The 25,747-nt window shown below is 42.8% G+C and overlaps 1 protein-coding gene across 12 annotated transcripts in view; it reads right to left on the reverse strand.

Annotated features, from left to right (window-relative positions):
- The window catches only part of HHAT (hedgehog acyltransferase), a 404,480-nt gene that overhangs the window by 313,848 nt on the left and 64,885 nt on the right, over positions 1 to 25,747 (reverse strand). For 11 of the 12 annotated variants that reach the window (XR_013529748.1, XR_013529751.1, XR_013529744.1 and 8 more), the window contains exons 5-6: positions 12,555 to 12,749; positions 8,120 to 8,335 (exon numbers count right to left, since the gene is read on the reverse strand). Coding sequence is in view for 2 of the 12 variants with exons in the window: in XM_054248077.2 (XP_054104052.2) it covers positions 8,120 to 8,335; positions 12,555 to 12,749 (411 nt within the window). In the remaining 10 variants the exon portion in view is untranslated. The remainder of the gene's footprint in view (positions 1 to 8,119; positions 8,336 to 12,554; positions 12,750 to 25,747) is intronic. The other variant, XM_035280429.3, reaches the window with a different exon arrangement.

Consider the following 25,747-nt stretch of genomic DNA (forward strand, 5'->3'; position numbering starts at 1 on the left):
GATCTGCAGGAGGTGCAATGCCACCATGAGGGCAGAGCCACCACCCCCACCCCCACCCCCGACCACACTGTATGTCCAGAAGGCACCTTAGTGTGTCTGGAAGGTGAGACCTCCACCCTAGTGGGCCTGGAATAATGAGCCAATAGTGATGATTCCTGAGCCTTAAGGTTTTCCACTTCCTCAGGACCTTTTACTCCTTTCTTCTTTCCTATGTCTACCTTTTGGAATTGCAGTGTCCATCCTATGCCTGTCTCACCATTGTATTTGGGTGTACAAAGCTTGATTTCACAGGCTCACAGCTGAAGGGGAATTTGCCTAAGGAAAGGAAGGACATACTTTGAGTATCACACGCATCTGATTTAGCTGATATTTAAATGAGAGTTTGGATTTCAGACACTAGGACTGGTGTTAGAACAAGTTAATACTATTGGGGCTATTAGGATAGAATTAGTGTATTTTGCATGTAAGGAGGACATTAATTTTCAGGTGCAGGGGCAGGGGCAGAATGCTATAAACTGAATGTTTACATCACCCCAATAATTCATATATTGAAATCCTAACCCCCAAGGAAATGGTACTAGGAGATGGGGTCTTTAGGAAGTGATTAGGTCATGAGGGCATTCTTCATGGTTGGAAACAGTGCCCTTATAAAAGATGCCCAAGAGCTAGACCCCTTCCACCACAAAGGCACACAATGACAGGCACCATCCTGTGGACCAGGAAGCAGGCCCTTACTGGACATCAAATCTCCCAGGGCCTTGATCTTGGACTTCCCAGCCTCTAAAACTGTGAGAAATAAATTTCTGATGCTTAGAGGCCATCTAGTTTATGGTATTTTGTTATAGCAGTCTGAATAGACTAAGACACATAGTATCTATTAGTCAGTAGAGGCTAAAGGAGTTCACACCAAGGTTAAGACATGTAGAGGCAGCAAAATCACTCTAGACCAACGAACAGGTCTTTCCTGGCACCCAAATTCTTTTCTTCATGACACAGGGTGTCACTCTATTGCCCAGGCTGGAACGCAATGATGTGATCCTACCTCACAGTAGCCTTGATATCCTGAGTTCAAGTGATCCTCCTGCCTCAGTCACCCCAGTAGCTGGGACTACAGGCATGCACCACCATACCTGGCTGATTTTTCTTTTTTTTTTATAGACATGAATTTTACCATGTTGCCCAGACTGCTCTTGAACTCCTGGCCTAAAGTGATCCTCCTACCTCAGCCTCCCAAAGCACTGGGATTATAGGTGTAAGCCACTGTGCCCAACCTGCTTAAACTCTTAGAGAGAAGGAAGTCTTCTATCTGAACCTGATAACGACCTCAAAAGCAGTGTTGACAGCAGATCATCTTCACACAGCCAAATGTCTCCAGTTTCTAAATAAGCAACCATGCATATGGTCTATAGGCCCTTGAGCATAACCTTCCCCAAGCTCAGATCCCCTGAAGGCCAGGACTGCACCTTGGGCCTCCAAGCAGCATTGGGTATGGAGCCCCATCCCAGGGAGTGGAGAGATAGCAGCTGGACTGGAAGGGAACCAAGAGGAGGCCAGAACCAACAACTCCCAAGGCAATCAAAAAAATTACTGCTAACACCCAATCACCTCTCAGCTCCAGGCAATCACATTTCAACGTCAATTCAAAGACCTCCTTTTCCTCCTTAAACCACGTGCATTCTAAAATGACACAAATATCTGTAAGAAAAATCATGAGGTACGTTTCGTGGTGCATTGACTTACTACTTCCCACAAGCTAAAACTTCCCGACCAGGTTTAATAAGGCATAATTACGTGTCACTACAGGACCAAAAGAGCTGGACTTTTCTCTGCAACACCCCTTTTCTGTTGCTAACTGCCTCCTTCCTCTGAGCAACAGAAATGTTTATTGCACAAATAAGCTGGATGCAGTGGCTTATGCCTATATACCAGCACTTTGGGAGGCCAAGGTGGGCGGATTACTTGAGGTCAGGAGTTCAAGACCAGCCTGGCCAACATGGTGAAATCCCATCTCTACTAAAAATACAAAAATTAGGCCAGGCGTGGTTGCTCACACCTATAATCCCAGCACTTTAGGAGCCTGAGGCAGGTGGATCTTGAGGTCAGGAGATCAAGACCATCCTGGCCAACATGGCAAAACCCTGTCTCTACTAAAACCACAAAAATTAGCTGGGCGTGGTGGCACGTGCCTGTGATCCCAGCTACTTGGGAAGGCAGGAGAATCACTTGAACCAAGGAGTCGGAAGTTGTAGTGAGCCGAGATGGCGCCACTGCACTTTAGCCTGGGCAACAGAGTGAGACTCCATCTCAAAAATAAAATAATTGTACAAATAAACACAGCAAAAGAAAAACAGTCCAACTTTCATGCTATTTGCTTTTACAAAACAAAAAAATTATTCATCTTTCTTGAGTCATATCATTATTACAGTCCATTTACATCTACAATCTAGTTGACTTTTTGTTTAAAAAATCCAACATTTGTCCCTTGTCGAGCCAGCTGGAAGAACAGACAGACCATGTACAGCCCATCTAATGTGCCGGGCGGCTCTCTTGCCTGCAACGTATTTCATTAGTGACATTTCAGACCTAGGGAACTGCCAACCTTAAGACCACTGGAAACTGCCACCATGGAAATTGTTGAGTTCAGGCACCACTAAAAATACATATTAACTCACCTGCAAAGTACATTTCAAAATGCATTATATTTTAAAACCTCATTTCATGCAAATTGCATAAAAAAGAATAGCAAAGCCTTTCTCTCTCTTCCAAATATATTCTGATGATTAAAAATGACAGTTCTCAAAGATGAAAGGTCCTTTTTCTTCACACAGGAATAATACATATGTTTGTGAGCACCAAACAAAAGCCCTCCCCAGAGCCAGATATTCGACTGGGCCACCTGGGCCACTAACTTCTTGACTTCTCCTTGTCTGGGTCTAGGAGGCCTTGCAGCAGATGTTGTATTCCTTTATACTGCTCACAGCCCATACCCCTACTCCTAGCAAAGCACTCCCTAATCAGACCCACATTATTCCCACCCCCAGCCATCCAAACCAAGGCCAGTGACATTCACTGAGCTCTCCCAGAACAGCAAATGGGGCCTGCAGGTGTTGCTGCCCCAAGACGGGGACTTACGTCCACCCAGCTTGAGCCCCCAGACCTGCACATCCACCAGGCCACAGTCCATTCCCCTCTAACTCCTCCTGCCAACCAAGCCAGCACAACAAGCTCTTGTCTTGATTCCCTTCGCCCTAGCTGCGTTGCAATAGCTCCCTTTGCCTCTGTTTTCCTGTCTGTCGTGACAGTCTCTTTCTCATAGGTTGTAAGGATTAAACAAGTTAGAATGGCCAGGCACAATGGTGTGTGCCTGTGATGCCAGCACTTTGGGAGGCTGAAGCAAGGGGATCCCTTGAGGCCAGGAGTTTGAGACTAGACTGAGGAACATAGTGAGACCTCATCTCTACAGAAGTTTTTTAAAAAAATTAGCCAGGTGTGGTGGTGCACACCTATAGCCCCAGCTACTTAGGAGGCTGAGGTGGGAGGATCACTTGAGCTTGGGAGGCCAGGGCTACAGTGAGCCAAGATTGTGCCATTGTACTCTAGCCTGGGTGTCAGAGTGAGACCATCTCAAAAATTTTAAGTTAGAATGTATAAAGCCTGACTCGGACTAAATGATCAGTTAGTATTTTTTATTACAATTAGCATGATTTCAGGTGCTCTCTAGAACCAAATGCTAAACTAAGCTTCTGGGACACCAACTGCCTTGCACAGCTCTTGCTCGTCCTGGCAACTCTGGTATGGTTCCATTCCTGTTCCTGCAGCAGCTGCCTGGGTCTCTCTCCAAATAGATGGAACAAGCACACTGGCCACTTCTGAGCCCTAGCATGGCCATGGCCCAGAGTCCCCTGGATACCTGGGGTCTCACTGCTGACCTAAACTACCCTAGAATTACGCATGCTTTCTGTCCAATAATCACAATAATAAAAGTAAAAGTCCAGCCCTGGTGGTTCACACCTGTAATCCCAGCACTTTGGAAGGCTGAGGCAGGTAGAACACCTAAGGTCAGGAGTTCAAGACCAGCCTGGCCAACATGGTGAAACCCTGTCTCTACTAAAAATATAAAAATTAGCTGGGCGTGGTGGTGCATGCCTGTAATTCCAGCTACTTGGGAGGCTGAGGCATGAGAATCACTTGATGCCAGGAGGTGGAGGTTGCAGTGAGCTAAGGTTGTGCCACTGCACTTCAGCCTGGGCAACAGAGCAAGAGTCCATCTCAAATAATAATAAGAAGAAGAGTAAGAATTAACACTTTAAAGTATTTATTCCTGGCCTCAAGTAATCCTCTTGCTTCAGCGTCCCAAAGTGCTGACATTACAGGCACACAGCATTGTGTCTGGTCATTCTAACTTGTTTAATATAACCTATGAGAGAGATACTGTCATGACCATTTTATAGACAGGAAAACAGAGGCAAAGAGGCTATTACAATGCAGATAAGGTGAAGGGAATGTCAAACCATATTACCTATACACAATTTAATCCTCATAGCAATCCTGAGGGAGGTACTATGATTGTTCCCATTGCACTGATATGAAAACTGAGGCATAAATAAGGTAAGTAACTCAGCAAGTACCCTTAAGCCAAAGCAGAGCAGGAGTGTGAACCCAGGAGGGTAGGCTCCAAGACCTTTGCTCTTAGCCTTCATGCCAAATTCCGTTTGACCACTGGCTTCTCTAAGGCAGGAGGGCACAGCCCCCAGCAAGGAAGAGCAGGAGTCTGAACCCAGGAGGGTCGGCTCTAAGACCTTTGCTCTTAACCTTCATGCCAAATTCCCTGTTTGACCACTGGCTTCTCTAAGGTAGGAGGGCACAGCCCCCAGCAAGGAAGAGTCCCTGGCCCACCACACTAAAGCTGCTCCTCTCCCCTGGCACCCCACCCACACTTCACCAGTCAACCTCTTCAAGACATAGTGGCCCCAGGCTCCAGGCTAAGCAAGCAAATGCCACATCCTGCCCTTCCCTAGGTCCCCCAGGATCTGCCTCACCCCTGACTTGGTATCTGAGTTCCATAGAAACATGAGAGAAAAACTAATCAGACCCATGCTCCTAAAACTCTAAATGCCACCAGAAATAGTCTTCAAGTTAAGTCACTAAGGAAATTTTTACCTGGTCGTGACTAATTATGCAAATTGCATATGCTTTATATTGCAGAAGACACCTCTTCTATACCTCCCTCATTCTGTGTATGTAAATTTGATGGAAGATACATTCTCCAGGGGTATGCCTAAAACTAACATTGTCATTTGATCTTTTGGAGTTTGCAGTTACTGGGTGAAGATTTCCCTCTGGGGTTGGTTTCCATGATGAGACACTGATGCCCCCTGGTGGTGCAGCCTCATTCTCCTGCTCCACTTTGTTTTGTAAGCATTGACCTGCCAATCTAAGACCCATGCAGTTCAGTATTTCCAATCCTTATAGCTGAAGGCATTTCATGCATGCATTCATTCAAACATTCATTCAGAGCAAATCTTGCTTACAAGTTCTTCAAACTAGCTTTCTTTCTCTTCGTCCCAGCCTTTTCCTTCTTGGCTTCTCTAAAAGAACCCTTTTGCTACAAGACAAGCTTTTTGGTTTAATGCCTCTCTCCCAATCACTTTAAAGTCCCCTTCCCCATGAAAGGGAAGAACCCCATGCGGAACGGGAGCACCCCATGCGGAACAGGAGCACCCCATAGCCACCTTCAGCAAGTGCAGAAACCCCCTGGCTTTTTTAATTTGCCCTATATCTTCCTGAACTTTTCTCCTTTTCTAGAATGACTATTCTATGAATACTTCCCAAACATAAAGAAAGGTTTTAATTTGCCCTTTCGAGTTCCCTGCTGTCAGCGATTGCTATTGTTTTGGAAAGGGTAAAAAAGAGAGAAAGAAAAGATGTGGATAAAATCCAGAGTGTCTACCCCTGAGCCCCCATAGAAAGCAACCTGCCCCTTTACTTCCCCAGACTGAGACTCAAGAGAATCCCTTGGCTAAGGATTTAGTGCCTCTGTGTGACACAGAACCCTACTAGAGGCCTCTAATATTCTTACTGGACCCTAAAAACACAATTTGAAAAGGAAGTCCAGGCACGGTGGCTCAAGCCTGTAATCCAAGAGCTTTGGGAGGCTCAGGGCAGATTGCCTGAGCTCAGGAACTAGAGACCAGCCTGGGAAACACAGTGAAACCCCATTTCTCCTAAAAATACAAAAAATTAGCTGGACGTGCTGGTACATGCCTGTAATCCAGCTATTCAGGAGGTTGAGGCACAAGAATCACTTGAACTCAGGAGGCGGAGGTTGCAGTGAGCCAAGATTGCACCACTGCACTCCAGCCTGGGTGACAGAGTGAGACTCTCTCAAGAAAAGGAAAAGAAAGATGAGAAATAAGAGGAACAATTATTTTGCATACTAAAGTACAGAGCGTAGAGGGCAAAGCGTCCCTATGTATTAGAGGAAGTTAGGAAAATAATCTATGTCTACCTAATGGATTTAGTTTATGTTTCTCTGAAAATTACCTGCCATCCTCAGGAGAGGGGTGTCTGTGCGTGGGTGCTTGGTCCAAAAGTTATTGGCTGGCAAATTGAGGATAATCCACAAGTTCACAAAAGTAAGGAGATTATAAGAGAGGAAACCCACCCTATACTGTGCCCAGCGTAACTTCACCTCTGCCCTCCTCCTGGAGGACCTGTTAAAGTGCCTTCCTGGGCTCTGCCCCTAAAGATTCCGATTCAGGAGGTTGGAGAGGGCCTGAGAATTGGTTTTTCTAACAAGTTCTCTGGTGATACTGATGCTGCTGTTCCAGGAACCACTCTTTGCAAATCATTGAGTTACAAGATCAGCTGCCATCACTAACCCACCTCTTTTATGCATAATTTTCAACACAATTTTAAATGTAGATTTTAAATTCCTTCATGACAAAAGAACCACCCCAAACCAAGGTATGAGAAGCCATAGACTAAACATATCTGCCTAGAATATCAGTTTCCCTTAAAGATTTCGAGAGATACAAAAAGTTACATACTTTCACTGGTGATTTTAAAACACTGTTATTGTTACAATGCAAAAATATATTTTTGAACACAATGCATAATTTAGTGGAACTCTGAGAACAAAATAAGACTTCTAAGAACCCTCCTTTTTCAGGGAGCATCTTTCATGTTGCTCCCCAGAAATGTGCAACACTGCTGCTTGCCCTGCACTTCCAGGAGTGTGTATGTGTGAGTACGTGTCGTACGTGTCTATGCATGTACATGTTATTCTATCCTCTATGAGGATTGTTTTGTTTTGGTGGTGGGGTAGAATAACCCTTGATAAACAGTTTTAAGCATTGCCAATTACTAATCCCTTAGGTGAATTAACTTAGCAATTATGTTCCACGAAACTAGATGTGAGTTGAGGAGGCAGAAAAAAAAAGTTCTAAGCAGTGGAAGGTGGGGTGGGGGGTGGGGTGGGGTGTGGGGAGGGGGAGTGAAGTAGGAAGAATAACAAAGGTAGCTTAACATGGCATTTCAGACAAGGACGATGTCCAGGGAAGGCAGGCAGGGGCCTGGGCACAGAGAGGCATCCGGACCCAAACACACACAATTGCCTTCTAACTTACTTCTACTCCTCTCTGTGTTCATGTCTAGGTATCCTAACCACCACCCAGCTACAGGAGGACTATTTCTTAAGCCGTTTGTGAATATAAAAGGAAACATATTTGCCAAGCAACTGCTTAGATGGTTTCCTTTTCTGCTCCTTCAAGTAATAGCATCATAATCCATTTTTTTTCCTTTCCTTGGACTTCACCACAGTGGATACCACCTCCCAAACTCTGCTGCACCCCAGTCATTAATCCTGGTTGCCAGAGTTCACTGAAAATCAAGGTGGGAGCCCCTAGAGCTAACATACCTGATGGGTCGAACTTTACCTTAAAGGCTCATTTCTCATATGTATTTCATCTAATATATAAAACCTCATAAAAACTAAGAGCGTGTGTTGTAAATTTATGGGCACCTCTGAAGAAAAGACTGAAGAATCAGAGAAGACCAGAGCAACAATGATAAAGTCTTAACCTACAGAATCCCAATCCCATCCCGCAGCGGGCTCTACCTGTTCGATGAACTCCGGGAAGCTGAGGATAGGCCCGTTGTGGAAGACTGGATAATAAAAGACATAGGCCAGCATCCAGGGAAAGGAGTAGGAGGTACATGCCGCAGGCAGCTGCTGCCAGCAGAGCTCCAGGCTGAAGCTGGTGTAGTAGAGGCAGCGGACCGTCAGCGTGAACTGCAGCAGGTAGTACTCGTTTTCTGTCTTGTACCACCTTCTCTGCAAAATCAAAAGGAGAGAACAACCCTTGAGTGGCCAGAAGGGACATCATCCAGTCCCACCACATGCACTGGCCAGCAGGACCTCCTTCATCTGAGAATCCTGAGGGGCTCTGGGAAAGAGACGTCTTCCTCAGGTAGAGCGGCTGTGCCATAAGAGAGAGTCGAGACCAATGAACATCAGGTAAATCTCATTGGCAATCCAAACAAGTTAATGAGCAGCATTTGTGCCATAAGAGGGAGTCATGAACCAATGAACATCAGGTAAATCTCACTGGCAATCTAAACAAGTTAATGAGCAGCAGCTGTGCCATAAGAGGGAGTCGAGACCAATGAACACCAGGTCAATCTCATTGGTAATCAAAGCAAGCAGTTAATGAGCAGTAGGAAAAAGAATGTCTCGACTACAAACTTAGCATTAGGACTGACACAAGGTAAGGAAGGTTTTCCCAGATATGCATCGATCAGATGCATCCAGGGCATAAAATGCAGATTAGCTATGTCAGTGGATACTTTAACTTCTTCTTCAACAATTCAGACAAAGAGGGGCTTAAAATATCCCCTGGGATTTCTGTCTTCAACATATTTTTCTTTTTGCTCTTTCGTTATCAGCCTGGCTGTATATTCAGTTGAGTAGCATTTGTCAAATAAGCTATACAGACAAATATTTTAAAAAACCAGTCCCTGCCCTCAATATGTTTAAATTTTCTTACAGGACATAGGTGTGTAAAAATGCAATTACGATCGAGACCATCCTGGTCAACATGGTGAAACCCCAACTCTACTAAAAAAAAAAAAAAAAAAAAATACAAAAAATTAGCTGGGCATGGTGGTGCATGCCTGTAATCCCAGCTACTCAGGAGGCTGAGGCAGGATAATTGCCTGAACCCAGGAGGCGGAGGTTGCGGTGAGCCGAGATGGCGCCATTGCATGCCAGCCTGGCCTGGGTAATAAGAGCAAAACTCCGTCTCAAAAAAAAAAAAAAATGCAATTACTATACAGCATGAAACAAGAAATAACAAACCTGTGCAAAAATATGCATGGAACGAAAGACAAGAAGGAAATATAACAAAATGTTAATATCGGGGAGTAAAATCATGAAGCATTTTCTAATGTCTATATTTTTCTATATTTTCCATGTTTTCTAAAAACACATTTAGTGAGGAAAACTATTTATGGAAATATATACAAGAAATAGAACTTGGGTCAAAGGAGAAAGTAATTAATTTGATTCATTAGGGTCTTTTAAGGCTGTACACAGAAAAACCAACCACTGAACGAAGTTTCTACTTCTTATACAAGACTTGAGCAGCTACCAAGGGGAAAGAGGATAATCATATCAAGAGAACCACATGTGCAAAAGCATGGAAACCCAGCTAGTTTCTAACCATACAATCTCCTTCCTCAATGTGGTTCAAATCACTGTAAAATTTGCAGAACAAATGAATATTTGCTCACCTCCAACATCCATAACTGATACTAATTGTCCCCAAAGAAATGATTAGTGCAATTAGATTGTTTGTACACTTGCCAGGTCCTAAAAATGTTGGGTATGTATTTGTTTTTATTTTTACTGTAAATCCATTTTTAAGCACACTTGTTAAGCGGTTGCCTAATCATGCTGGAACATGTCCTTTGTTAAAATTGAGTGATTATCTGATATACTCTCCTAAGTCCAGACTTGGACATATGTGCTTAGAGTATTAGCCCCACATCATTAGTGAGAATGAGAAAAATTAAGGTAGATTAAAAACAGCAAAAAATACTGGAGCTTTCAAAATGCTGCCATTTTCACAAAATTACTTAACGGGGATGATCTTGTTTGACTCTCAGAACAATCCCCTGAGGAAGAAAGAGCATTTGTTATTCCATTTTCCAAATGATGAGAGACGCAAAGGTTAAATGTCTACTCCAGTCTGGAGAGCAGGAAGAGATGGGAAATAGAAGACACTAAAAACCAGGTTATCCAGCTCACCTTTCCCATCATGTTCCTTCCCATCACTGCTCATCCAGGGCACATGAACGCTAAGGCAGTCACCTGGATCAGTGAGTGAGTGAGTGAGTGAGTGAGTGAATGAACGAACAAAAATAAAGATACCACAGGAGTTCCATTTCCACAGTGATGGAAGAAAGAATATCCAACACTTCCCAAGATTTTGAATGTGGACCTCCGGAGATTCTGGGGGTTAGAGGAAGGGATAGGTGTATGCATTGTCCCCAAATCTCCATGTGACTCCTGGTCACTTACATGCTACTGTTTTATTGTGTCCCCATTTGTAAGAGCCAGCAGCTCTCAGAACAGTATGTGACACTAACTGATCTGTTTTTCTGTGGCTCTCTTTTATTCCTTACCTTTAGAGACTGAGGTTCTAAGCTATACTTTGAAAGAGAATCAGGTGGACAGGGATGATAGGAAGGTTGGTTCCAAGAGACAGGGTAAACATATGTAAATGTGTAAAGGGGAAAGGTAAGCAGATTGGTCTGACTCAGAAAAACAGTTCCTGCCACTAGGGTAGTGTTTGGGAACGAGGCTAGGGAGGAAAAGGTCAATGAAGGTGGGAAACATCAATGGTTCTGCCCTGGGCCATGATCCCCAATGTTTTCCAAGTTGCCCATCTCTCAGGCTGGCTGTTCTCAAAGTTGACTGACCCCGAAGCTGAAGGGCTGTGAAGCCGAGTGCCCAGGACCAGACCCTGGAGCTGGGGCTCTGGACTTGTATTCTTCTTACCATGCATTTCAGCCTTAAAGGAAAGCGCCCCCTTCTGGATGGTGAGTTCCACACAGACTCTCCCTTTTCTCCCCTGCAGTCACAGATCTGATGGCTTCCTTGGCAACTGTCTTTGATGACAAGCCCTATTCTCCAACTTGAACTTGTAAAGGGTGTATTCAACAGACAAGTGAGAGAAGGAAGCTCACACAGTCTGGGTGGGCCTGAGATGGCCTAAGGGGCCTAAGCTTCATTTGCACAAGCAGGCCTAGGTCACTCCAGTTACCAAAGACAGAACCAGATCATCTGGAGCTGTCCAGGGGATGCTGCCCACTGCCCAGTAGATGATCAGAGAACGCACAACAGAAATCAGAAAATGCAGTGCAGGAAGAATTTGCTGATAGGTGCTATCAGCTCAGCAAAGCACAGCAAATTCCTTAACTCAGAAGGCAGTCTCTCTGCCAACCAACATCCTCCGGGCCAAGTCCGATGCATACTTACAAAATTAAAATGCACTATTATTGTGACTGAGAAAAAAAAACACGAAGCTAAAAGGTAAATGCCTATAAAAGAAGATTTTACTAATGCAAACAAAAGCCATAAAGAAGGGTGGTTTGAGCCCAACGTTCTCCTCTATTAGCACCAACAACTAACAGGTGATTGAGTCTGTCAAAATGCCTCTGGTTTACAAAAATGAAACCGTGGTCTGTGCCCTTTGGGGCTAAACACTTTGTTTTCACTCATCTTGTAAGAGCTTCTACTGGGGTACATATGTAGATAATAAATCAGTTCCTGGCCAGGCACCTGGCTCACAGCTGCAGTCCTAGCACTTTGGGAGGTTGAGGTGGGTGGATCACATGAAGCCTGCCAACATGGTGAAACCCTGTCTCTACTAAAAATGCAAAAATTAGCCACGTGTGGTGGCAGGTACCTGTAATCCCAGGTACTCGGGAGGCTGAGGCAGGAGAATCGCTTGAACCAGGAGGTAGAGGTTGCAGTAAGTCAAGATCGCACCACTGCACTCCAGCCTGGACGACAGAGACTCCATCTCAATCAATCAATCAACCTGTTCCCTCAACTAGGAAGAAGAAACACACCTGACTTACCACCACAGGGCCAGGTAGGCATCAGATGAGTTGAGGGATGTGCATGATCCCTATATATTGCAGAGCACTCTCCAGATGATTGTTTAGTAAATCATCTGTTTATGTCTTCTTTCTTTGTTCCTAACCCTCTGGTCCTGTGACATCTGGCACTCCACATGCCCACCCAAACTTGGAGAGATGGTACAGGGTCAGCCCTGGGCAATCTCACAGGGCTAAGATACAGCCAGAAATGAAAGGATGACAGAATGCACTAGGGTTCACATGTAGCAACCCTATACGGCCACTATGGGGAGCACCATCACGGTTCTACAATCATCTCTGGTCTGAAAACTAAGGTGTCTACTGGGATTAAGGCAAAGCCAAAGGGGCCTTCTCTGGATTCCCAAAGATAATGGGAAGACACTTACCTTAACTTCCTCCACACCCTGCAGCCTCAGTGTGGAGAGCAGGAGGAGAGAACAGAGCCATGACAGGAGCTGAGACCGGAACTGGGCCACGCAGAAAGAGATGGTGGTGTGGAGCAAAACCATGGCCACGCCAGGGGTCCCCAGCACACACCAGCAGGCCCACATCCCATAGAGCATGAGAATCCAGGGTCTGTGCTGCAGACAGGGTGGGCCCATCCAGAGAGACAGAGAGGGAGAGGGGAAGGAAGAAAACAAAGAGACGTGAGTTCATGCAATTGCTATTGAAGGTTCTACACAGAAGAGGATCATGTTTAATTGCCCAATAAAGAAACTATTCTCACTGCTCTGGGACTCTGGTACAACACAGAGAAACAATATTCAGAGGGACTTTCCACAGTAACCCTCAGAGTTCCATCAGCTCCACCCAGAAGCAAGTCACCACTTTCCTGCCTTCAACCAAAGCCATCCAGACCCCTGGGTCGCACAACAATAAGATATTAGATTGACTTTTCAACAGGCACAATGGAAGCCAGAAGACAGCTGGAAAACTGCCAGCTGGAACACCACATCCTGCATACACCGTCCTTCAGAAGTGAAGGTGAGAGGAAGTATTAGTGCACATTTCTAGGGAGACTTCTTAAGAAAACTGGGTCATCCAAGCCACAAAAGGCTTTCCAACATCTAACCCAGAGACTTTAAATATGTATTTTTTGTTACATCTTTGATTTTTTACATACTGATTAGTCAAATTTATGTCACAGAAAAATTGCATCTTTTTGAGCTATTGAGGACTTTGCATAGTCTACCTAACTGATAACGTTTATTCCCATTTTAGGAGAATCACAGATTTTTATCTAATCAAGTAATTTATAGTTATCACATTGAATAAGTAGATGAGTTAACATGTCTTTGCTTTATGATATAATCTTGGTCAGATCTGATTGGGAAATCCTTATTTAAAAACCACAGTGTTTTAACTTTGAGACACAGGATACCATTGTGGTTTAATGATTTAAGCTTTGAAGTCCAACTGCCTAAATTCAAACGCTTGTGTCTCATAACTACCTGTGTGATCTTAGGCAAATGACTTCATCTCTCTGTGGATTTGTTTCTTCATATATAAAACTGGGATAATAACAGTATCTCCTTCACATGTGTATACCCAGGAAGGACTCTACAAATACGGTTATTATTCCCATAAGGAAATACGATGTCTCACAAGCATGCATTTTAAAACATGGATCTCAGGAACACACCAAATTGAAAAGCAGAAAGTGCCTGAATTTAGGTCTTCCTGTGGAAACAAAGACTTTTTTCAGGGCAAGACAGATGTGGAATATAAATTGTAAATCCCATGCTTAGATGCTAACTCTTTCAAAATACTGCCTACCTACTGTCCTTTTCCAAACCTATACTCTCATGTTCAAGAAAGAACATTTTAAATAAGAGACTAGGTCAGCCATTTGTAAGTTCCAAGAAAACCAGAGAAATGTGAAGCTCATTTCTACTATTTTTCCATCCTACCCACAGAAAACAGCCACACAAATTTGCTTCAAACGCTCACATCTGGGCAGAGTCCAATTACAAGGAATACGTCGCCAAATAATATTTTAAGAGGTAGTTTTAACAAATGAAGAAAAGGAGGTTCTTTTCCAACATGACCTACAGCATTTACCAATGGAATTCTCTTTTGTGCATGTGTGGCTACATACGCAGACACAGTTATGTTTTTATTAAGTGCTATTTGATCCCTTTGGAAAAAGCCTGTTTGCTGGGATTCATTTGGGAACTTACCACAGACTGAAGCTGCTTCAGCTTGGAAAATGCTGAAAGAACCATCAGGAAATACTTAATAGTGCTGTGCAACCCCCATTTACTTGAGAGACTCTATGATTAATTTAACAGTGGTCTCCAAAGCCACCTTGAGGCAGACAAATTTGTCCCATATTCATCCCCCTACAGCCAGACAGTCCAGGCGGACAACACTTAATACTGTTGTTCTAAGACATCACAGAACTCGCTCTCACCCACCTTAATATTACCACTGATTCTCCCCCAGTACAAGGAACTCTACTGTATACATTCATGGTACACAGGCGATGAAAAGGAAAAGATGTAAATAATACAAAAAGATTCACCTACACAAAACTGTTGTATAGATTGAAACTCCACTAAAATGTTGATTTTCATACTTTGTCTATTAAAATGCCATTGGAATGAATCCTATCCACAAAACATCATTAAAATCCCGCAAGAGGAGAATCACCTGAACCCAGGAGGCGGAGGTTACAGTGAGCCAAAATAGCGCCATTGCACTCAGCCTGGGAGACAAGAGTGAAACTCCATCTCAAAATAAATAAACAAAAAACAAGCAAATAAGTAAATAAAATTCTGCCAGAGCAGAATCAGCCTCCTAAGTCTTGCAATCCAGGATGCAATCTGGCATCATGGCAGGGCAGTCCCCATGACAGATGTAGCCCGTAGGGCACAGCTGCCCAAACACTATCCCTCCCATGCGTATACCTAGATCAGAAGCACTATGAAGAGGGATCTAGGATAAAAGGGTGGCATGGCCCAGCAGGGTGAGCTGCAGCATGGATGGCCTGCTTCTCTGGGCAGCAGAAGAGCTTTTTCTAAGCATTTCAAAGACCAGTTTCATAGGCAAAGGCCTAAGGAGAGCCCTGTCCTATCCGTCTCTACTCCAAATGTGCTTGTTTATCAACTTTTTTTCTCTTAAAAATGCTTACCTATCAGTAGTAAGCCTCTGACATCAACGAGGCCAGAACTTTAACTTTTCAAAAATAAAAAAAAATGTGTTGCATTTTATTCCAAAACAACACTTCTGACTCATCACTAGAAAGGCTTGTAGATTTTTTTTCCAAGTTCTCGGGTGGTAAGAGCAGATCCACAAGATTTGGTCACACACATACTCTACGTCAAACTCAAGCTTTAAACTCACCTCAACACCAAAATAGCCCAGTTCATTTAAACTACAAGGTTTGAATCATGAATATGATTGGGAACTACTTGTTACTTGAAAAAAGACACAAAGAATCACATTGACCACATAAAGTATATAAGTAAACTATGGCCTTAATTTAGTATTGAACTGTGATGTTTCTGATCTATAAATTTAGACTTCAGTTGCATACAACTTTTATATAATGTTCTTTCTCTAAGATTTTTATTGATATAGTTGTATTCACAAATACATACAAGAGAGATCCCTTGTACACTTTACCCAGTGTCTTCCTATGACACGTTTTAAAACCCTAAATATCACATCCAGGATATTGATGTTGTTGCTATGCACTAAATGTATTCAGATTTCCCTAGAATCACTTGCATTCATTTATGTGTGTGTGTTTAGTTCTATGCAATTTTAACACATGCATAGGTTTGGTATCTACCATGGTAAAAACGCAGAACAGCTCCATCACCACGAGGATCCCTCATGTCGCCATTTTATACCACATTTTCCTCTTTCCCATTGCTCTGATCCCTCCATCCCTAATCCTGACAACCAATAACCTCTTCTCCATTTCCAAGATTGGCTTTTTTCACTCAGCATAATTTCCTGCAGATTCATCCAAGTTGCTGTGGGTATCGATGGTTTGCTCCTTTTTACTGCTGAGTAATTTTCCATGATGTGGATATACCACAGCTTGTGAGCCAGATACCTACTGGAAGCTGTCTAGGCTGTTTCCAGTTTGGAGCTATTACAAATAAAACTTATGCCAACATACATGTGTTGATTTTTTGTAAAAATAAGTTTTAACTTCTCTGGGATACATGCCCAAGATCATGCTTGCTGGGTTGCAAGGTAGTTGCCTGTTCAGTTCTATAAGAAACGATGAAACAGTTTTTCCGCATGGCTGTACCATTGACCTTTCCCACCAGCAACGCATGTGGGAGTCAGCTTTTCACATCCCTGCCAGCATTTGGTGCTGTTACTATGTTCTATCTGAGCCATGCTGAAAGTGCATCATGACATCTCATTGTGGTTTTAATTTGAATGTATCATGATCTTTTAAAAGGTTTCAAAGCATGAGTGACCTGAAGCTTGAGATGAGTTTCCTGGAGCACGGGATGACAGCCCCACCAGAACTACTCTGACCTCCCTTAATGCTCTTTATTCCAGGTTCTTCCGTTTCTAACAGAAGATGAAACAGAAATCAGGGGAAATGAGGACATGCTTAAAAGTCTGATGAAAAATAAAGTATACTCTATTTTTGCAGCAGTGGAGATAAAGCCAGACTAAGAATGCTATGGCCTCTCTGATGAAACAGAGATCTTACTACCTGCCCCCAGTTGACTTAAGCAGGCATCCTTCCCCTCAGCTCCCTGGGTCTACACTGAACCACTCTCAAAATGGGGGCTGACTACCTGATATTCCCTTAACAGGCTAAACTCCTGCCTTGTTTAGATTACAGTAATGTGAGCCCAGAATCCAGCACAGTGCCTAGCACATATTAAGTGTTTCATAACTACTGGAAGGATGGGTGGAGAGAATAGTGGCATGGAAGGATAGCTTGGGAGATGGATATACTTTCCTAAGTCTTGGGATTTAACCTTGTGATCATCTAAGAAGTAACAAGAAAATAGCACTAAAATCTGGGCTTTGGAACCCACTAATGTGAAAACTGACTTTCTTCCAAAGTCTCTACTTGTCCTACTTAACCCCTTATAAACAAAGGCTGTTTTGCCAATGTCAGTAGACTGGAAGAGAGACATTTCACATCTCACGGCCTATTACCTGTTTGCCACTCACAGCATCTCTTAACTCTACTTCGGTTGGGGGAAATCTCCAATAGTCAACAACTGACAGGGCATAGATACCAATTCCAGAAAGTGAATACCTGTTATAGAGCCTTCTATCACCCGCAGTCTCCTGGGGGAATAACCAACTGAGCTGGCAGAGCTCCAAGGATAGAATCAGTGCCCCTCAGAAAAAACTAGATTTGCCCTCCTTTCTTTTGAAATCTATACTCTTAAAACCTTCCTCATGGGGAATCAGGAAAGACTGCCAGACAGTGCCCCTTCTCACACCATCTCTATGTTTCTACCTTGGCTCATCTTGTGCCAAGGGCACCAAGTGTTGCTAGGATATGCCTGAGTGACTTCCCCCTCTAGTTTGCCTCTGCAGCGAGGAGTGAAAGTGTAAAGCCTTGGTCAGAACTCCTGTTGGCAACAGTATCAGACGTCCCTGCCTATCGATCCTTTTTGCACATCTGCCAAGAAAGCACTCAGTGGGAGCACTGTTTGGGTAATAAGAAAGGGAATCAATCAATATTCTTATGTACGACATAATTTATTACATACTACATAATTAATAGCAGCTGCTACTGAAATACGTATGTATATATAATTTCCCCAAACAGAAAAATACAACCCACCCATCTCAGAGTCTAAACAACTGCATTGTAGCCTGCTTTTTCCTGGGAGCAAAGGCCAGCAGGCCCACACAAAAGGAATTTCATCCTTTCTTAGATATGCACTGATGGAGGTAAAAGGGGCTGGTTCCAGGAAGACCATCAGCACATCAGATTACTCTTCAGTGCGTGGATTTGGAAATGTCCTGGAAGACAGCCCTGCTCCCCGCAGCCTTCCAGAAGTTGGTTAACTCATCATCTCAGTCAGCACCATGGGCCAGACTTCTCAGCCCTTTGCATATTCTGCGCCTGATGAGCTCAGCCTGTCGGCCGATTGCTAATGATGTGGGTTCTCCCAGTCAGTGGCACAGCGAGAACCTAGCTCTGTGGTTAGCAACAGCACCCACCCTTCAGCTGTACACCAGGCCATCCTCCTCAAAAAGTTCACATGAGGGTATTTTTGGTTCTGTGGGCAGAGAACACAATGTCTCAGGTGGTGGTGAGGCCAGTTGGCATTGATGAAAGGAGGCAACTGTCTGACCCACAACATCCAATCCAATCATAACAAACTCACAGCCAAAGCTCAGAGCCATGATTCAGCCTCCCCTCCAGGGGCACTGGCTCCTGATGAAGTCTCACCAAAACCCAAAGAGAGCGTCTTATCCAGGGAAAGGGTGTTTAACCGAGCCAAGGAGCTCAGTGGAAAGTTTTCTTACCATGGCAGAAAAAAAAAGAGAGAGAGAGAGAGATCTTTTGAAAATAACCTGCCACCTGTCTGTGGGAGGAGGTGGAGTGAGCAAAGGAAGAAACAAGATGAGATATTAGATAAAGGAGAAGGCCAACATCCTTCAGGGCTTAAAGCAAAACAGCAAGAATTGCTCAAGCCCGTAGCTGCATAGCATCGCCTGTAGTTTAGGATGCCTCAGAGAATGCGGAGGAAAACAAGGACAGCTGCAGCCTAAATCTTCCACCCTGAATAAGTACCAAAAACAACTACCGAATTAAGGCCAACTGGATCACTTAGTCCAGGTGGTGAAAGCACAGAGCTCATGAGGCTAACGTGGTTCGTACTTATGTAAGGGCCGAGCAAACTCAGACAAAGAAAGCACTGTGCCCCAGCCACCGGCAGAACCCAGCCCACCAGCTGTCTCACAAATCAAACCTGTGGTCACCCAGAGGATGAGAGAGGCACGCACAGAGGGAGATGACTCAGTGCTCACGCTGCCTCATTCCAAGAGAAATGCAAAGAACACCTCCTACTGACACTGGATTTGATGAGCTCTGCAGAGGAAAAGAGCCCACCTGTCCACCCCTGCTGGGTAACAAGATGCAGGAAGCTGAAACAAAGGAACTCCATTTCCTTCAAGCCACAGCTCACAAGCCACCTTCTCAGAGGCCTGCCCTGACACCAGAATGGCAGGTGAGGCCCACACCTTCTCCCACCACAGCACGCCCAGCCGACCACATCAGGCACAAAAGAGTGAGCAGCGTTCGCCTTCCTAACTTCTCATTCAACTGTGACTCTCCAAGGGAAGGGGCTGTTTCTCAATCCTTTCCCCCAGGATCCAAGACAAGCTTGAAAAGGCCATCAGTATGGGAATATTGATATGGGTGCTAGACCATGGCCTTTGCCCTTGAGGATTTTGAAATCTCAAGATGGTTGCCTCCATTCTTGAACACCATAAACTGCTCCCAGAAACAAATGCCAGCAGATGACAGCATCAGATGCCATCCAATGGGCTGTCCTCATGTGCAAGCATAACCTTGAAAAATATTTCCCCATCAGACCCTCTCCACCACTCCACAAAGCCAGCAGTGCCATCCCTCCTGCACAACTATGGAAACAGAGATATTCAGCAACTTGCTTGAGGTCACACAGCTTGAGAGTGGCAATGCAGGAATTCACCCCCATGCTCTTAACCACACAAAATACTGCCTCCCACAAAAGGAGGAGCAAGAACTCAAAGGTACAAGCAAATTAAAGAAAGGGACATCTATATCCTAACAGAGCCAAATTTCTGATAGTGTCGGGGCAAAACAGGAAGTTCTGACTGTGGAGGAGGATTGGAAAAAGGGAAGGGCATCCAATCAGGAATAGATTATTAATCTCAATCATTCATTCTCAACGAGGGTTGTATCTCCTCCAAAGGAGGTGGGGTGAGGCAGATTTTGTAGGCTAGGCCTAAGGATAGAATGAAAGGAAATTAAAATTAGTGATGACTGGGCATGGTGGCTCACACTTGTAAGTAATCCCAGCACTTTGTAAAGCAGAGGTGGGAGGATCACTTTAAGCCAGGAGCTTGAGACCAGCCTGGGCCACACAGCAAGACCCCATCTCTACAGTTTCTTTAAATAATTTAACATTTGTAGAAGATTAGTACTATATTTTGTATATGTTTTAGGTTACTTGCTGGTTTTGGGGGAACAAGAAAACCTTACTCCTTATGCATAAAGCACAGACATACATACAGTACATAATTTTTTCCCTAAAAAATTATCTAGAAAGGTGCCTCAGGGACAATACTGAAAAAAATTTAAGAAACACTGATCTACAGGAAACAAACGAGGAACAAGAACAAGGGTGGAGGCAAAGGAGACCCATCAGAGGAGACCACATGGGTCTCCTTTAAAGATGTAAAGATGTGAGGAGGACAGATGAAAAACGCAGTGTCCCCAGGGCAACTCCACCTTCCCTTCTGCCCATCACTTCATTCTTCCACATGTTTGGTTAAAAATATATTAAATATCTGCCAGGTGCAGGAGCCCATGCCTGTAATCCCAACACTTTGGGAGGCTGAAATGGGAGGATTACTTGAGGCCAGGAGTTCAAGACCAATCTGCGCAATATAGTGAGATCTCACAGAGATCTCATCTCTACAAAAAGTTTTTTAAATTAGCCAGATGTGGTGTCATAGCCTGTAGTCCAAGCTACTCAGGAGCTGAGGCAGGAGGATTGCTTGAGCCCAGGAGTGTGAGGTTACAGTGAGCCATGATTACACCACTGCACTCCTGCCTGGGCAACACAGTGAGACCCTGTCTATAAAGGAAAAGGAAAAAATCACATAGCACTGGTGGCTGTAGGGTAGGCGCCTCTTTGGCGTTACTATGTAATGTGTTACTAAGTAGTTATACCAACGTATATTCAACACCCTCTGTATGAGTTCAGGCAGCTAACACTGATATCACCAGGGGATTTTTGTTTTGTTTTTGCCAAACTAGAAAGCACAAAATGGTATCTTGTTGTCGTTTTAAGATGCATTTGTTTGATTACTAATGAAGTTAAACCTTTTTAATGTTTATTGGCCATTTGTTTCCTCTTCTACAAATTCCTCTTCACATCTTGTACCATCTTTCTACCGAGTGATTGTTTTTATGAAATGTCTTCCTTTATTCCACATGCCAATCCTTTGTCAGTTTGCAAATTACTTTTCCACTAGTGACTTGCCTTTCCACTTTTCTATTGTCATTGGATAAAAAGGTTTTAATTTTAAAGTTATCAGTGTTTTCCTCTATAATTTGCACTTTGTGTCTTGTATAAAAAGTCTTTCTCTGTGCCAACATCAATATTCTCCTATATCAATTTTCTAAAAGTTTAGTACTTTTGATGTTCATTTTAACTCCTTCGTTCATCTTGAAAATTATTATGAGGTAAGTGTACTTTCTAGTTTGGCAAAAGTAGATCTTGTTTTTATTGCTTTTCAACTTAATTTCACTGGGATTAAAAAAGTTACCCTATATGAAACACATCCTTTGATATTTGTGGAAAATTATTTTATGGTCCACTATGTAGTCAATTTGTATAAATAGTCTGTGTTCTTCAAAAGAATGTGGATTCTGCGGTTGTTGAATTTAACAACTTTTATTTAAATATAGATTCTTTATGTCCTGTGCTCTTTATATCAGGCTTATTACTTGTAATGTTTCTTATTGGGGTTTTTTTCCTACATGATATATCAACTGTTGATGAAGTCGTGCTAAAATCTCTCCCTACCACTCATTTTCTCTTGCCGCTGCCATGTAAAAAGTGCCTTTCACCTCCTGCCATGATTCTGAGGCCTCCCCAGCCATGTGGAACTAGTTAACACCAGGCCACTGGGTGAACCTCCACAGCAGAGAGACCTACTTTATGTTTCATTTTCAAGTTCCCATGGAGCCCAGCAGAGAGAGCTGATAAGGAGAAAAACTGTGAGGGGCTCACGGACTAAGACAATCTACTGGGATATGAGGCTAAAGCACCCTTGGAAATGTAATAGTCTCTAATAAGTGTATTTATGTTTGCTCCTTGTGGTTTCCTCCATTTGATTTGGTGATTTTAACAGTGGTCTATCTATTTTGATGATCTTTTCAAAAAACCAGCTCCTAGATTTATTAATTTTTTGAAGGGTATTTTGTGTCTCTATCTCCTTCAGTTCTGCTCTGATCGTAGTTATTTCTTGTCTTCTGCTTGCTTTTGAGTTTTTTTTAATCTTGCTCCTCTAGCTCTTTCAATTTTGATGATAGGGTGTCGATTTTAGATCTTTCCTTTCTTCTTATGTGGGCATTTATGGCTATAAATTTTCCTCTAGATACTGCTTTAAATGTGTCCCAGAGATTTTGGTACATTGTGTCTTTGTTCTCATTGGTTTCGAAGAACATCTTTTTTTCTGCCTTCATTTCATTGTTTATCCAGTCAACATTCAAGAGCCAGTTGTTCGGTTTCCATGAAGTTGTGCAATTCTGAGTGAGTTTCTTAATCCTGAATTCTAATTTGATTGTACTGTTGTCTGAGAAACTGTTTATGATTTCTTTTCTTTTGCATTTGCTGAGGAATGATTTACTTCCAATTATGTCATTTTAGAGTAGGTGTGATGTGGTGCTGAGAAGAATGTATATTCTGTGGATTTGGGGTGGAGAGCTCTGTAAATGTCTATTAGGTTTGCTTGGTCCAGATCTGAGTTCAAGTCCTGGATATCCTCGTTAATTTTCTGTCTCATTGATCTGAGAGTGGAGTGTTAAAGTCTCCCACTATTATTGTGTGGGAGTTTAAGTCTCTTTTGTAGGTCTTTAAGAACTTGTTTTACTGGCCAGGTGTAGTGGCTCACGCCTGTAATCCAAGCACTTTGGAGGCCAAGGCGGGTGGATCACCTGAGGTCATGAGTTCAAGACCAGCCTGACCAACATGGTGAAACCCGTCTTTAAAAAAAAATAATTGCTTTATGTATCTGGATGCTCCTGTATTGGGTGCATATATATTTAGAATCATTATCTCTTCTTGTTGCATTGATCCTTTTACCATTATCTAATGTCCTTCTTTGTCTCTTTTGATTTTTGTTCATTTAAAGTCTATTTTATCAGAGACTAGGATTGCAACTCCTGCGCTTTTTTTGCTCTCCTTTTGCTTGGTAAGTCTTCCTCCATCCCTTTGAGTCTATGTGCATCCTTGCATGTGAGATGGGTTTCCTGAATACAGCACACTGATGGGTTTTGACTTTTTATCCAATTTGCCAGTCTGTGTCTTTTGACTGGGGCATTTAGCTCATTTACATTTAAGGTTAATGTTGTTATGTGTGAATTTGATCTTGCCATTTTGATGCTAGCTAGTGGTTTTGCCCATTTGTTGACACAGTTTCTTTATTGTGTTGATGCTTTTTACCATTTGGTATGTTTTGGAGTGGCTGGTACTGGTTGTTCCTTTCTATGTTTAGTGCTTCTTTCAGGAGCTCTTGTAAGACAGGCCTGGTGGTGACAAAATCACTTAGCAATTGCTTGTTTGCAAAGAATTTTTATTTCTTCTTCAGTTATGAAGCTTAGTTTGGGAAGATATGAAATTCTGAGTTGAAAGTTCTTTTCTTTAAGGATGTTGAATATTGGCCCCCACTCTCTTCTGGCTTGTAGGGTTTCTGCTGAGAGATCTGCTATGAGTCTCATGGGCTTCCCTTTGTGGGTAACCCAACCTTTCTCTCTGGCTGCCCTCAGCATTTTTTCCTTCATTTCAACCCTGGTGAATCTGACAATTATGTGCCTTGGGGTTGCTCTTCTTGAGGAATATCTTTGTGGTGTTCCCTGTATTTCCTGGGAATGTTGGCCTGCCTTGCTAGGTTGGGGAAGTTCTCCTGGATAATATCCTGAAGAGTGTTTTCTAGCTTGGATTCATTCTCTCTATCACATTCAGGTACACCTATCAAACATAGATTAGGTCGTTTCAGATAATCCCATATTTCTTGGAAGCTTTGTTCATTTTTTACTCTTTTTTTCTATAATCTTGCCTTCTCAATTTCATTGAGTTGATTAATCTCTGATACCCTTTCTTCTGCTTGATTTGGCTACTGAAACTTGTGTATGCTTTGCAAAGTTCTCATGTTGTGTTTTTCAGCTCTATCAATTCATTTATATTCTTCTCTAAGCTGTTTATTCTTGTTAATATTTCATCAAAACTTTTTTCAAGATTCTTAGTTTCTTTGCATTGGGTTAGAACATGTTCTTTTAGCTCAAGAACTTTGTTATTACCCACTTTCTGAAGCCTGTTTCTGTCAATTCATCAGACTCATTCTTCATCCAGCCTTGTTCCCTTGATGGTGAGGAGTTGTGATTCCTTGGAGGAAGAGAAGGGTTCTGGTTTTGGGTTTTTCTTCCTTTTTGTGCTGGTTTCTTCCCATCTTTTTGGATTTATCTACCTGTGGTCTTTGTAGTTGGTGACTTTCAGATGGGGTCTCTGAGTGGACATTCTTTCTGTTGATGATTATTTCCTTCTGTTTCTTAGTTTTCCTTCTAACAGTCAGGCCCCTCTGCTGTAGGACTGCTGGAAGTCCACTCCAGACCCTGCTTGCCTGTGAGTCACCTGCAGTGGCCTCTGCATTCTCTCTGGGACCTGCACTCCAGAGCTGTTCCTATTCAGCCATCTTGGGGATCATCTCCCCAATTATTCCAAATTTTAAATCCACGGAGGCTATTTTATTTCGCAACATTTAGCATTCACATTCAAAAATGGAAGGTTATTTTCATTAAATGTCTTGCACTTCCATGTCCTTATTCTTCCATGAGAAAGCTCATGAATAATGCCAACCTTGAATTATAACTCCCCAAGAGGTTATTTCTGCTTGCTTCATAAAAACCACTGGATTGTGTCAGGCCTCCATGTGCAAGCCTGGACCCAGAAAACTTAACTCTTCATTATGAAACAACAGCCCTCTTTGTCATTAGTAATGCTCTTTGCCACTATTAATAAAACTGCACCATTAGTTTGTCAGAAGGAGAGGGGGTTTCATATTTGTCTGAAACATCTTTTCAAACCTTTTGCTTTCAAATTATGTGTCCTTCTATTGTAAGGATATCTAGGTAACAAGAGCCTTTCTGATCTATGTTTTGGTTTTGGTTTTCCTTTATTTCTCTTTTTTTCATCTAGTCTGAGAATCCATCCTTTTTGAGAATCCACTTGTGTTGATTGTAATGACTGACATATTTAAACTTACTTCAACTATTTCTTTTGTGCTTTCTCTTTGTCCCACTTTTTCATATTTCATCTTTACTTTTAAGGATGAACTGTCTAACAAATGAAGCTCATCATATTTTAAAGGGAGAAAAAAACTAATACTATCTTATCAATCCTATTTTACTAAGGACAACTGTTATGGTTTGAGTGTTTGTCCCCTCCAAAATTCGTGCTGAAATTTAATCCCCAATGTGGTAATATTATGAGATACAGCCTTTAAGAGGTGATTGGATTATGAGGGCTGTGCCCTCATTAATAGATTAATTCATTCATAGGTTGTATTAGTCTGTTTACACATTGCTATAAAGAACTACCTGAGACTGGGTAATTTATGAAGAAAAGAGGTTTAATTA

Source organism: Callithrix jacchus, chromosome 19, assembly GCF_049354715.1.
Source record: "Callithrix jacchus isolate 240 chromosome 19, calJac240_pri, whole genome shotgun sequence".
Lineage (NCBI taxonomy): Eukaryota > Metazoa > Chordata > Mammalia > Primates > Cebidae > Callithrix > Callithrix jacchus.